Source organism: Microtus pennsylvanicus, chromosome 3 (assembly GCF_037038515.1).
Source record: "Microtus pennsylvanicus isolate mMicPen1 chromosome 3, mMicPen1.hap1, whole genome shotgun sequence".
Taxonomy (NCBI): Eukaryota; Metazoa; Chordata; class Mammalia; order Rodentia; family Cricetidae; genus Microtus; species Microtus pennsylvanicus.
In genome coordinates this window covers 58723956-58738205 of record NC_134581.1, presented here as the reverse complement: position 1 = coordinate 58738205, position 14250 = coordinate 58723956, and the positions used below count along the sequence as shown (strand labels likewise).

Here is a 14250-nt window from a genome sequence, read left to right as displayed (position 1 = left end):
TCCCTTTGTTTCTTGAGGAAGGAGGGGACAGCGGCAGAGCCCCACCGACTCAGCATGCACGAAGCCTCGAGTTTTATCCTCAGCACTGAAAACAAAAGCAAAGCACTGTGCCAAGCAGAGCTGCTTCCCCCTCTTGCTGTTCTAGTCAAGAGTTCCCACAGAACCATAAATAAAGTAAGCAAAAAGGCATGTTTGGAAGCCAGGCCTGGTGGCACATGCCTGAAATCTTAGCTCTTGGGAGGCTGAAGCAGGAGGATCTCTATGAGTTCAAGGCCAACCTGGTGTATGTAGCAAGATTTCATCTCAAAAAGAAGCAGCACACTAATGCCCGTGGGTTCTATGAAACGGGACGGTGGTGACCTGCAGGGTAGGTGTTACAATTTCCTTTCTCCTGCTGTGATAAAATACTCAGACCAAAAGCTACTCAGAAGAGCAAAGATTTATAATCCCAGATCACAGTCTGTCACTGAGGGAAGGCAAGGGGGAAACTCAAGGCAGGCCTGCTTGCCAGTCCACACATCATTAACTCCAATCAAGAGACTCACTTCACTGCCAGAAAATACAGCAGGAACCATGGAGGATGCTGCGTGCCGACTACCTTGCTCACAGGCTCAGGCTTCAGCTAGCTTTCTTACATAGCCCAGGATCACCTGCCCAGGAATGGTGCCCTCCTACATCAACTAATAGCCCAGAAAATCTCGCATAGACACGCCGGTGGGACAGTCTGATCTGGGCAGTTCCTCAGCTGGGGTTCACCTTCTCAGGCGACTCTAGGCTGTGCTGAGTGGACAGTTAAGACTAACCAGTGCAGCAGACATGTGGCTTTCTGGTGTGAGAAAGAAATTTTCAGAAATGTTCAGTTCATTCCTGGGTAAACTGGTGAGACAGAGGGAAAGGGGCAGAGAAGCTGATTCATGGTCTCATCAGGAAATACAGTTTGGGGGCTGGAGGGATCGCTCATCAGATAACTGCACTTGCTGCTCTTGCACAAGACCTGGGTTCACTTTCGAGCACCCACACGGTGGCTTGTAACCGCATAACCCACCAGCTCCAGGGAATTGGTCACCCTGTTTTTGCTTCCTTGGGCACCACACAGCAATTTGAACAGGGCCAAGTGAGGTGGGTGTTGGGGATGGATAGGACCAAGATATAATGTGTACATGTGTTACATTGTCAATAAATAAAAGATGTTGTAAACTCATATATAAGAAATCAGTAAATATATACATAATTTTTTTAAAAAAAGAAATACAATTTAAATTATGTTTGAGCTTTAACTTATGAAAGTGATTTGCTTTCGTTTTTAAAAAACAAATCATCTTAATATTTATCTTTTTGGGAAAGGATCTCATATAGCCCAGGCTGGCCTTGAGCTGGATACACAGAATAACTGTGAACTTCTGATCCTCCTGCCTTCACCTCCAGTGTTTTGAGATTATGGCACGCACCACCACACCCTGCTTATGGAGTTCTGGAGATAAAACCTAGCAATTCTAGCAGACTAGGCAAGCGCTCTCCCGCCTGAGCCACATCCTAGTGTGGTGAGTCCACAAGTATCATACAGTAAATGGACAGCTGACAGACCTATTGAACTATCCACGGTAAGTGTATACGTACACTCCACCTGGAGAATCCGTTTGCAGAGCTGCGGGGGGCATCTGTCCTTGGATAAGTCGCTGTCAATTTTATAAAAGTCTTGTGAAATCATGGCATTTCTTTCTCCCATATATCCCAGCAGTGTCTAAACCTGACTGTTCCTGTAGGGCGACTGGATGCCTCCCCCACACTGTGAAGCCTTGGTGTGAAAAGGATTCAGCCAAGTCCTTAATCTCAGAGGCAAAATCTATACAAAAATAGTCCCCCACAAAGTTTCTTTATTGACAGTCGTCACTGATAAGAAAGGACCTCACACAGCAGACTCAGGAAGGTGTGATCTACTGGGTCTTCTGCTCTGACTTAACAGACTACTAATATTCTGTATTACCCTTTACGTTGGTAATCAACTAACAGAAGATCATAGCCCAGGAAATAAACTGTTTATACAGGAAAAAGGCCTGAGCTGCTAAAACTAGCTTCATAGAGAAAAAATTATCACCGGGGCACCCTGCTGGGGTCAAAAGCAAAGTTCCCAAAAGAGATTCCCTTTAACTCAACCAGCTAGATGCTAATGCAAATCAAGCCTGCAGGTTAGTATAACCACCAAGGCTGTGTGTCCAGCCACAGGGGACAGAGCCACGCCCCCTCTGAGACATAAGATGCCACCTTGCCAGATCCACCGGTTTCTTGTGACTCTGAAAATGCATGCTTGATACTATTGCCACCACCTATGGGACTGTTAACTTGTCTGTCGGCCTATATAAACTGACAGTTTTGTAGAGATCACCCCTTTCTATTACCCTTCCTTCTTTTGGACCCTCATGTCCGATGCCTTCCTTGCCCTTAGCCTTGTGCTTTGCCTTCGCCCTTGTGCCTTATGCCCCAGGCTTCTTCTTTCCCCTTATGCTCCTCCTATAAAGAAACATCCAGGAAAAAATATGCCTAACTCAGATCCCATTTCCAAACCAGCCTTTGCTTGTCGTAGAAGTCCTATTCTGAACCCCGAGGGAGTGCTGAGGCTGGTACTCAGTAACCTCCATATCCCAGCCCTTGCTCCAGTTTGGACTCACCCTTCTGTTGATGTGCCTGGCTTACAGTGAACTGATGTGAGAGTCCCCTCTGTATGCTGTGAATACTATTGGTGAATAAAGAAACTGCCTTGGCCTGTTGATAGGGCAGAGCTTAGGTAGGCATGGAAAACTAACTGAATGATGGGAGAAAGGAGGCAGAGCCAGAGAGACACCATGGAGTCACCGCCAGAGTCAGACAACGGACAGAACTTTACCCGGCAAGCCACAGTCATGTGGTGATACACAGATTAATGGAGATGGGTTAAATTAATAATTAATATGTATGAGTTAGCCAAAAAGAAGCTAGCGCTAATGGGCCAAGCAGCGATTTAAATAATATGGTTTCTATGTGATTATTTCAGGACTGAGCAGCTGAGAACCAACAAATGGCCCTCCTTCCTTCAACAGTGAGGAGACTCCTCTAATAGGCATGAGAATCTTGACCTGCACTTGGCACAGGGGCTTTGGACAAGGAAGCACACGCACCTTCTGCCTTCGATGCATGTGGAATAGGGCTGTCTTTAATTTAGGGCGTTCCAGAGGTCTTCCCTCAGAAAATGTGACTCCCAAGTTACTCTTGCAGAGGATCCGGGTTTAGTTCCCAGCACCCAGGTGCCAACTCACAACGATCTGTTAACTCCAGTTCTAGGGGACATAGCACCCCTTCTGGGCTCTTTGGGTACTGCACACACTGATGCATATACATATATGCAATGAAAATGTTCATACACAGAAAATAAAGAAATCTTTTAAAAGTGTTGAAGTATGCTAAAGTGTTGGATGCTTATTAAAATGCAAAGTCTCCAGAAAGAAACCTATATAATTAATTATTCACTCCTTTGTGTGAGTTAGCTAAGTAGATCCTTGCTTTAAATCATTGTGCAACACACAGCAGGGAAGACTTTATTCAGGACCACAGTGATAGCTGCAGCATAGGCAAATGAGTCTATAACCAAGGAGCAGATTGAGGGCTAGTAGTGGGGAAACCCCTAAGAGATAAGATGAGCCGGGCTAAACCAACCTGACAAGATTCTTGCTGAAAACAGCCAGAGTGGCTGACTTTAACTGGGAGAGTCGAAGAGAAAAGAATCTGTTCTAAGAGCAAGGGTGGTTGCATGTCAAGAAGCAGGGCTTCTGGCTAGCGAAAGACATCCCTTACAAACTGCCTAGGTGACTCAGCATGCCACCAACAACTGCTCTCCCCTTTGTGGGTCCCAGCATTCTGGCCAGTACAGGTGAAAACAGTCAAAGGCCTGGAGGGGAAGAGCAGGGATACTGTCCCTGTTGACCACAGTGGAAGATCTGGTCCCAGGGCTGGGGATGGAGCTCAGCTGGTAAAGAGCTTGCTTGGCAAGCATGATGCCCTGGGTTTGCTCCTCAGTATAGCTTAAACCAGGCAAAGTGGTGCCTTCCTAGAATCCCTGAACTCGGGAGGTGGCAGCAGGGGGATCAGGTGTTTAAAAGCCATCCTTGGCTACAGATGGCATTCAAGGTCAGGCTGGGCTACATGTTTCTGTCTAAAAAGAGGAGGAAGAGGAGGAGGAAGAAGAAGACTTGGTCCCAAATCTGAGGGTGGAAGAAGAGGTCTTTGGCAAAGCCAGGCCTGGGCACTGACTAGAGCCTCCCTCTACATGTCCTTCTAGTTTGACCTTTACATGTATGACAAGCCTGTGTGACGCGGGCAGGATTTTAAGGCACTCCTGAGAAGCCATGCTAGGTGGGTAGGGGGCAGACAAAGACAGTAGCAACTCTCTGTGACTCAGGAAAGAGTGAGTTTCACTTGAAATAGCACACGGATCCATCCTTCCCGTCCCGAGATCCATCCCTGCCCCCTCCCCAACGTGAACCTCTGTTTGCTGGACCAAATTGCTAGCACTCAGGTGCGCTCCTGCTCCCAGGAGCTCTGAGCACAAGAAGGAAGCAAGTTCCCTCCCTGCCGCCACCACCCCGGCCCCAGCAAAGCCCTCTTCAAGGAGCTGATCTTTGCAGAACACAGGCTGCATACATCAAAACGGCAAAGAGAACATTTGAAAACAATTTTGTATTCCAAGCTCAGTTTGATCCCCAACGGCAAGTTACAATCATCGCCTCACTACTCTGAAGCCTGGCTCCATCTCCAGCGACCCCCTCCCTCGGAGTAAGGAGGCACCTGCTTGTTTGCACAGCAGCACCGATTTGTAGGGTTCCATTTCGAATCTGTAGGGTGGCAGACGGGGCAATTCGGAGTGAAATAAAACCAAGGCGCGTGCAGTCTATTAGGGATGAGAACCTCCCGGCACTCGGCGCGGAAGGGCGCATCAGCCAGTTGGCTCTCCTAGTGCTTGTCACAGGCTCGGCGACAGAAGACTCCCTGACTTACTGAGAGCCCAGTGTACCGGCCAGCTGAAGCCTGAAATTCCATCCTTTGGTTTTTTCTAGCTATTGAGCTGCAAATCACCTGAGGGGAAATAAGTGGGGGTCTTGGTCTGTGGTAAATAAGGTTTTGTTGGTGAGAAAAGGGAAAAGGGAAGAGGGGCTGCCGAAGGAAAGGCAGAGGCTTTCTGGCATGTGCTCTTCACTTCCTGTCTCAATGTCACAGAATCTTCACAACCACCTTGCCGAGTCTTTTATTGTCCTCATGACAGACAAAAGGGGAAGGCCATCCACTCATGCTCCTGGTGGCTACAGGAGTCAGGTTGAAATCCACATACAAGCCTCAGTCTCCCTTCCGGCCATGAGGGCATTCTCATGCTAAGCAGGGCACTGTTGGGAGGTGCAGCTCTCATCCCGTCCCCTGGGGAATGATTTTGGACAATCCTGTCCTATACGCTGAGCTTCAGTCTCTTCTTTAAGTGTCATTAAGGACAGAAGTAGGCCTCCCCTCAAAAGTATATGCTAAATGTATATACCCCTAACACACTGCATTTGAAGATGGCCCAGAATTCCCCACGTACCCACGGATGACCTTGAACTTCTGATCCTCCTGCCTCCACCTCCTAAGTGCTAGATTACAGGTGTGTAGCACCATTCTCTGCTGGAGATCAAACCCAGGGCTTCATACATTCCAGGCAATTCTTCTATCTGAGCTACACCCCCATCCCTGACAAGAGAGTCTCCCATGAGGACAGTACTTACAATAAAGCTAGAATGGGCTGTTCTCTAATCTGGCTGGTGACTCTAGGAAGATTAGGTTTGGATTGATACAGAGGCTTCAGAGGTGTGTGTGTGTGTGTGTGTGTGTGTGTGTGTGTGTGTGTGTGTGCAAAGTGAGGACCCTATGGTGAAGCAACAGGAGGGAAGCCATTTGTGAGCCAGGGAGGGAGGCCCCAGAGGAAAAGCCCCGAGCACATCTTGATCTTGGTCTTCTGGTACCCAGAGCCGAGAGGAAACAGCCAGTGGGATTTAGTCCTCAGCTTCTTCCAAGGCTGCTCAGCATTGGCCATAAGCCGACTTCCTGGCTTCTTGGCAGGTCACCCAAGGGTCTCACTGCACTTGGGTGCTGCTATTAGGATCTTCGCTTATTTATTTATGCATTTATTTGTTATCTGGAAAGTTTCATGCACCCCAGGCTGAACTCACATTCATCATATAGTTCAAAGTGGCCTCGAGCTCCTGCTCCTCCTGCTTCTGCCTCAGGAGAGCTGGAATGACAAGGCCCCCCCAGCAGGCCAAGAGGAAAGTCTGCTTTCTAACAAGTTTTCGGCAGATGCTGATACTGCTGTACAGTCTGGCTCCTGCCTCTTCTCTGTGCTGCCCCCTCCCAGCCCAGAATCCAGTTCATCTCAGAAGAGGACATCCCCTTTAAGAGCAACAAGATGAGAACAAAGGTAGGCTGTTATGGTTTGAGTCTAAAATACATCCACAGGATCGTGTACTGGGGGCCTGGCTGCTACTGATGGCACCGTTGGGAAGGGACTGGGTCCTAAGGGCTCTGACCTAGACCGCGGATGCCTACCCTAGTGGATGCAGGCTGTGAGCATTCTGAGAGAGGCTGAAAAGCAGGAGGCAGGGCCGGACTAGAGGAAGTTGATCAGTGGAGGTGTGTTGTGGGACCTCTATCTCGTCTTGGTCCCTTCCTGTATCCCTGGCTAGAGGAAGTCGATCAGTGGAGGTGCGTTTTCGGACCTCTATCTTGGTCCCTTCCTGTATCCTGGTCTCTGCTTCCTGGCCACAGTGTTGTGAGGGAGCTGCTGTACCTCACCCTGCTGGGATGCACTGAAACCTCTGAAACCCTTTCCAGAGTTTAATCCTTCCTCCTTTTAAGTTAGCATCAGGCACGGCAAAAAGAACGCTACCTAATACACAGGGACACGAAAGGGCAGCGTGGGAAACGGCGAGCCCAGGGGATGTCTGGTGAGAGGTGTGCAGGCAGAAAGGCGGCCAGAAAAAGGCAAGGGTTCTGGATTTCAGGGTGGAGAGGGTGGGTCAGGAGCCGAGGAGTGGGCACTTCTGGAAGCTGGGAAGAGCAAGGAACCAGTTCTCGCTGGCTGCTGAGTCGTCCTCCACTGGGATTCTAGCCCTCCAATCCGAGCCACGTGTGCAGTCCACAGGACTGTAAGATGACATAGCTCGTTTGTTGTTGTTTTGTTTCTTCAGTGCTGGGGTGAAGCCTGGGGTCCCATGGGTGCTGGGCTAGACCCCTGGGCCTCTTTTACTTAAGCCACCAAATTTTTGAAGAATGTGTTATGGAAGTAGCAGGAAATCAAGAACGTTCAGACTCTGACAGAAATCGCAAAGTGTGCCCCAGGCCAGGCAGAGTGCATGTTTTGAATTGTTTGCTTGGAGTCAGAACTCCCCCCCCCCAGATTTATTTATTTTTATTTTATACATGTGGATGTTTTGCTCACATGTAATGGCTGTGCACTGAGTGCATGCAATGCCTGTGGAGGCCACAAGAGGGCAGTGGATCCCTTGGAACTGGAGTTACAGCCGGTTGCAAGGTAACATGGACTGGGAACCCAAGCTGAGTCCTCTGAAAGAGCAGCCAATGCTCTTACCCACTAAACCATCTCTCCAGCCCCCCGAAAGCTCTCTTTGGAACAGTTCAGAGGTGTTTATCTCATTCTTTGAATGATCCCCAGGATGAGATGACTCAGGAAACACATAGCCAATTTAACCTTAAACTCTCATTTCACCCAGTGAGAAAGTTAGGAGAAGAGAACATGTGGATTTCATTTAGATAAGGTACACAATGCCTAGAAGAAATCAATAAAATCAGAGACCTCCAATTCGATCTGAGGTGGGAGATTATAGTAATTATGGGTTTGAGTTCTCTTCTGGCATTTGTTACAGGATATTGTTAGCCAACGCTTAAAAAATTATCTAAGTGGAACTAAGAGCCTATCTCAATCCCCTTTCCGAGTTAGGTTGAACTATTTCACTTATAAAAGTTGCCATGGTCATGGTGTCTATTCACAGCAATGAAAACCCTAACTAAGACAAACTCCCAAGAATTCAGACCCCTCTGGTAGTCTGTATGTGGGGTTTTGGTCAAAATCCACACTGTCTCTGAGAACCAAGATATCTCCAGTGGATAAGTAATGCAGCTACAAACAGAAAGACCGCAAGGTTTTGCAGTTCCCAAAGGCAAGCACAAAGCCTCCCTCAAGGCTCTCCACCTTATCGCAAGCATGCACACTCAGGAAAAGCGGCAGTTCTGAAGTAGCAGCAAGAGCAGAGCCAGAAATGGAGGCATGAGGGTTGAATAGATGGCTCAGCGGTTCAGGGTACGAGCTGCTCTGCCGGCTGACCTAGGTTCAGTTCCCAACCTGGTGGCTCACAACCATCCATTACTCCAGTTCCAAGAGATCCAATGCCCTCTGCTGGCCTCCGTGGGCACTGCATGTGGCCAAACACCCACAAAATAAAAATGCATAAAACCTCAAAATAATAGATTTAAAAAGAGGATAGGAGGGATGGAGTCCCAGCTAGGTGTGGTGGAGCACAATTGCAATTCCAGCACTCGAGCAGCAGCAGGAGGATCACCTTAAGTTTGAGGCTAATCTGATTTATGTAGAAAGTTCCAAGCCGGTCAGGACTGCACAGTGAGACCCTGTCCCAAAAAGCAAAAGAGGGAAGAAAAAAAAAAAACGAAGAGAGAGAAGGTGAAATGAAGAAGAGGGGAAGGAGGAGGAAGAAATAGTTTGAAGAAGACACTGAAACATAAAAGAACTGTGCTCGGTGAAACAAATATAAAGAGGGAACATTTAAAAAGGGCCTAGAGTAACTTCTAGAAACAAATGAGCAAACAAAAGTGATATTGAGAAATATATGAAAAGGACAGGCTGAAGACTAGGCCTGACCAAGGAAGAATTTAGCAACTGAAAGAAGAGCAAAGGAGGTTTTCAGAACAGTCCAGAAAGACTGTTATGAAAAAGCAAAACAGAGACCTGGCTATTTCTCCAAAGAATGAGAGAGATTTTAATGTGGCACTTGTAGTCACGACTTATGCATGTGCAGAGCTGCTCAAAGTTAAAAAGCTTCAGGCCTGAGAAGTCAGGGACGGCAGGATAGTCAGCATCCACCAGCCGACCCAAGTGCTTCCCCACTTCCTAGACTTGCTTGAAGCTTGGTCAGAGTCCGGTGATATTTCCAGGCAGAGCTACCTCTAGGCCAGGACAGTTCAAAGCAGCACAATGCCTTGAAATTACAGTGCATTTTTCTTCACATTTAAAATGTTTATTTATTTACTGTGTGTGTGTGTGTGTGTGTGTGTGTGTGTGTGTGTGTGTGTGTGAGAGAGAGAGAGAGAGAGAGAGAGAGAGAGAGAGAGAGAGAGAGAGAGAGAGAGTACTTGAATAGAGGTCATAGGACAAGTAGGAGGAATTGTGGTCGCCTTCCACCATTTGCGTCCTGGGGACTGAACTCAGGTTGTCAGGCTTGGCTGTAGGCGCCTTTACCTGCAGAGCCAACCATGCAATCCTGAGAGGAATTTTACACACTCAGAACTTGGCCAGCTCACGTCTTTTGGGGGAAACTGTTTTGGGTCAAAGGGCACAATCTTGCCTTCATTATGTTCCCTTCTCAGGGTCAGGCCATCCCCATCTACCAAGAATTCAAAGTCCTGACCTACTTTCTTTATCCGGGACAGTTCTGAATGATGAAGCTCATGGTGGAGCCCTTGTGTGATGGGCATATGACAGCCTTGTGTGATGGGGAGACCCTCTGATGCCATGGCTCCTCCCCCATCCTGCCGTCCTCACCCTAGCTAACATCCTGCATGCCAATTTCTGTCTCAAATTTGTTTCTGGGAAACTCAACTGAAGACGCTATCCTCTCTCTTCCCCTCTGTGGTGACCTTGGAAGCCACCTGTTCCAGATGGCGCCGTTAGGAGATGGCAGATCTTCCATCTGCTTGCCTTTGCCGCCTCCCAACGACTATGCAATGTGAAATGCAAGAAATCTTTGACACCTCAAGTCACCGAGGTGTCTGGAGGAACTTGTTTGCGACAGGGTCTCGTGTAGCCCAGCTGACCTCAAATTCACTATGTAGCCATGAAGTTCTGATCCTCCTGCCTCCACCTCGTGAATGCTAAGATGATAGCTTGTGGTACTGGGACTTAAACCTGGGATTTGGTGGCGTGCTCGATAAGTAATCTATCAGTTGAGCCACCTTCCTGGCCAATCCTGGGTGACTTTTAGCCTGTTTGCTTACTCCTTGTGCCTCGTACAGATGTCCATGATAAAGCAGTTGAAGCGATCTCTAAGGCAGCAGATAGGGAAACTGGTCTATCAGTAGAGGGGGAAACAGAATGAGAAGACAACGAAGAAACTCAGAATGTGACACTTTCTCCCAAACAACCGGAGTGGGAGGTAGAAGCAGAGAAGACAGAGTCACACGAGACAGTTGAAACAGGCAAATTCATCTCTAGCTATCACTCTGAACATTAACAGAGCCAACGGCGCAGGAAAAGACATGTGCCGCCAAGCTAAAGCTCCACCACGAGCTGTTTACACAAGGCGCAGCTAAAATGTAACGACAGGAAGGGTTGAAAGGCAAAGGAAGAAAAGAGATGACTCAAGCAAACGGTAATAAAAGCAGAGAAGCTGGATTACAGCCCCAGCTGGGCCCTGAGACACAGAGCACCGTGAAGAAGGCACAGCAAATTCATCCTTACCCTCACTCACGGGGAGCTACAGGAGGCTCAGAACTACCTAGGAGGAGTTAAAATTTCATTGCATTTATTTGTTTAGTGTGTGTATGTGTTCACGTATGCATGTATGAGTACATATGTGTGCTCGTGTGTGTGAAAGCCAGAGGACAATCTCCAGGGTGGTTCTTCCTCAGGTGCCGTCCATATTGGTTTTTTAAGAGTCACTCACTGGCCTGGGACTTGCAGACTAGGCTAAGTGGACTGACCGTGAGCCCCAGGGATCCGTGCCTGTTCCTGCCTCCCCAGCACTGGGGTTACAAGCACTCACCAGCTTTTTCACATGGGTTCTGGTTTTAAACTCAAGTCCTCAGGCTTTCGTAACAAGCACCTTACCACCCGCTATTCTCCCAGTCCCTGAAACTCATCTTAACTGTCTCTCTCCTGATCCCCTCCTCCCCTAGACAAGCGACACATCTGTCTCTCCTCTGAGCTGTTTTACAAAGTACTCGTGAGGGTTTTGAGAGCCCCCTGAGCTCCGGAGGAGCCCAATAAGGACAGAGCTTGACTTGCAAGTCTTCTCCGAGTCCTGTAGAGAAACATCCTGCACACAGGAAGAAGTGAATAAAAATGTCACGAATGAATAAATCCAAGACTTACCCTGTGTTCCCACTGGCCACAGTCACTGATGTGTGAGCAGGAAAGGGAACGGGCAGCCCTGTGAGACCAGAGGCAGGGCCCTGCTGAAGGACCTCCTCTAGAGCGGCCAGCTTTCCTCATCTTGTCTCACAGCTCCTCTGCTCTGCACATGACTCTGCCCAGCGCCATCTCCCTGCACCAGCTAGCTCTACACCTACAGACGGGAGCCTGTCAGGTATCTCTGCTCAGTGTCCTGCTGGTGATGTTGAGCTTGGTTAGGTATTACAAGATCAGTGTAGGTAGTCAGCTGAGCCCAAAGAACTCTCATTTCCATGTGAAACGTCCTACAACAAACATTGATTCTTATCCAGTCCTGCAGGAAGGAAACTGGACCCAGAGACAGGTACAGTCTTGTGCTTTCTCTACAAGGCAAGATGGAGGCACACCAGTTTGACATAGCATATAACCAAAATCTTAGGGTTTATGGAAGCAGGGTGTTTGGACATGTCGTGTGCTGGGATGGCTCTCTAGTCCCAGGAATCCACAAAAAGGAGACAAGAAAAGCTACTAAGCAAGTCCTTCTGTGTTGCAGGATACTAGATCACACAGCGTGAAGATGTGACACTCTTTTACCTCACCTGCCTATGACACCTTCTGATTGGTTAAATAGAGATCTGAATGGCCAATAGCTTGGTAGGAGAGGACAGGCAGGACTTCTGGGCAGAGAAAGGAACTCTGGGAAGAATCTGAGTGGTGGGGGATTCACGAGCCAGACACAGAAGTCAGACTACTGTACTGAGGAAATGTAACAAGCCATGTGGCAGATTGCAGATTAATATAAATGGGTTAATTTAAGTTTTAGGAGCTAGTTAAGCTCCTAAGCTAAGGCCAAGCTTTCATAACTAGTAAGAACTTTCGGACTTTCTTTGGCAGTCCAAAGAAAGACCTGCAACACTTTCCCATTGCCCAACCCCATACCTGGCCGAGCCTTCCTGTGAGAGTGGAGGCTGGAGCTAGGAACGCTGGTGGAGTCTATAATCCCTACCCAGGGGAGGCCAAGGTAGGGGGTTTGTGAGTTTGAGGCTAGATTGTCTCAAGTAAAACAGAGGTGTGGGAAATAAGGGAGAGAGAGAACACTGTGCAGGGCCATGCTGAGGTGACTGTTCCCTAGCCTGCTCTGAAGCGCCACCTTAGGCCCTAACCAGCCTTCTCCCCACCAGCAGCTGCTCCTACTTCCTCTGACTAGCCCAAATCTAAGGTCTCTCTAAGGACTTTGCTTCTGGATGAAACACAGATTGAAGGACTACCCTTAGCCAGCCTGGCGCATGGGTGTGGCGAGGGGTCCTGATTTCTGCAGGAGATTCAGAGGGCAGCCTAAAAGAGAAGGGGCCTGCAAAAAGCATCTTGAACTCCCCTATTGCAGAGGCTGGTCGCCTGCAGACTCTGGAACCCAGCTGTGGAACGAAAAGCACATACCTGAGGCACCTGGTCTACACGGAACAGCCTAGGGAGCTTCCAACTCAGCATCTTGATACCAGGCCGGGCAAGGCAGTTGGGGTCTCTCCGGCCTCCCAGCAGGTCCCACTCAGAACTGTGGCATACCAGGGATATCTGGGTGACTTCCCTGAAAGAGGATAGCAAGAGAAAATCAGATCAGACTCCACCTAACTCCAGCTGGATCAGCCATCTGGTGGCTCAACTATTGGACATTTGCTTTAGAATGATAGCAAAAAGCCAAGATGCCCATGGCTGACGAATGGAGCTCTGTTGGCAGAGCGCTTTGCCTGGCACACTCAAGGCCCTGGGTTCAGTCCGCAGCACTGCAGAAGACAGGCATGCCTGTGCATGCTGGTGAATGCCATCAAGCCTGGCCCTGAGGAGGTGCAGGCAGAGTGGGGGATCAGGAGGCCAAGGGCATCCTCATCTCCTGGCCAACCTGGGCTACTTGAGACCCTGTCACAAAACAAAAGCAAAAAATTCTTAAAAGCAGCAATCCAGACTACTTCATCCCTCACTCAGTGAATGCTAACAGATTTAAGCAATTAGATCCTCCAATGGCTGATTACTGCAATATGCAAGTTTTGACCTTCATAATCTGTATGCTAGAATTTAATCCCCGGTGTGTTATGAAGTAAGGCCTTTGAAAGGTAATGAGGTCATGAAGGTCCCACTCTTTTGAATGGGATTAGTACTTTTATCATAAAAGAGGCCTAAGGGAGCTTTCTTGACACTGGGCCCTGGGAGGACATAAGGAGAAGGAGCCATCCATGAAGAAGAAAGGAGTCTTGGGATGCTGCCATCCTGATATTGAATTTCTGGGCCTCCAGAACTGGAAACAATAAATTTTTCATTGTTTATAAACTACCCAATCTAAGGTATTTTGCTATAGCAGAATGAACTGAGGAAGTAGAAAGTTGGAGGGAAAAAGAAAGAAATTTTAGAAAAGAAAAACCTGTCGGGTAGTAAAGGACCTGAGGCTATCCGCTCCCCTCTGAGGAGTGAGCAGCAGATGATTTTCCCAGAGTTGCTGAGCTAGGAAAAGCTGAGGCTTTCCTAGGTAGGCAGAGGAATCTCAAGCCTGTGCCATCCTAGGTGACATAAGGAAACAATGGGGAGGGCATGAGAGGGTTCAGCTGTTGGCCTCCAAGCCTGAAAACCCCAGGACCCCCATGGGAGGAAACAAAACAGACAATCTATAGCTGTCCTCTGCTCTTCTACTGCGGCACCCACACGCACTTGGAAAAGCACACACAGACACAATATAATAGAAACGTTAAAAAGAAGGCAGGAACTACTCTCTAGCTCAAAGACGAGTCAGCTCGTCCAGAGAGAACACTGACCATAGCGCTCTTAAAGACGAACCGGCTCGTCCAGAA

At 48.4% G+C, this 14250-nt stretch overlaps 1 protein-coding gene across 5 annotated transcripts in view; it reads right to left on the bottom strand.

The window, feature by feature from the left end:
- Paqr5 (progestin and adipoQ receptor family member 5) overlaps positions 1 to 14250 on the bottom strand; it is a 76322-nt gene that overhangs the window by 26009 nt on the left and 36063 nt on the right. For all 5 annotated transcript variants that reach the window (XM_075965591.1, XM_075965589.1, XM_075965592.1 and 2 more), the window contains one exon: positions 12851 to 12998. In XM_075965591.1, the coding sequence (XP_075821706.1) occupies positions 12851 to 12901 (51 nt within the window). In that variant the 5' untranslated portion in view covers positions 12902 to 12998. The remainder of the gene's footprint in view (positions 1 to 12850; positions 12999 to 14250) is intronic.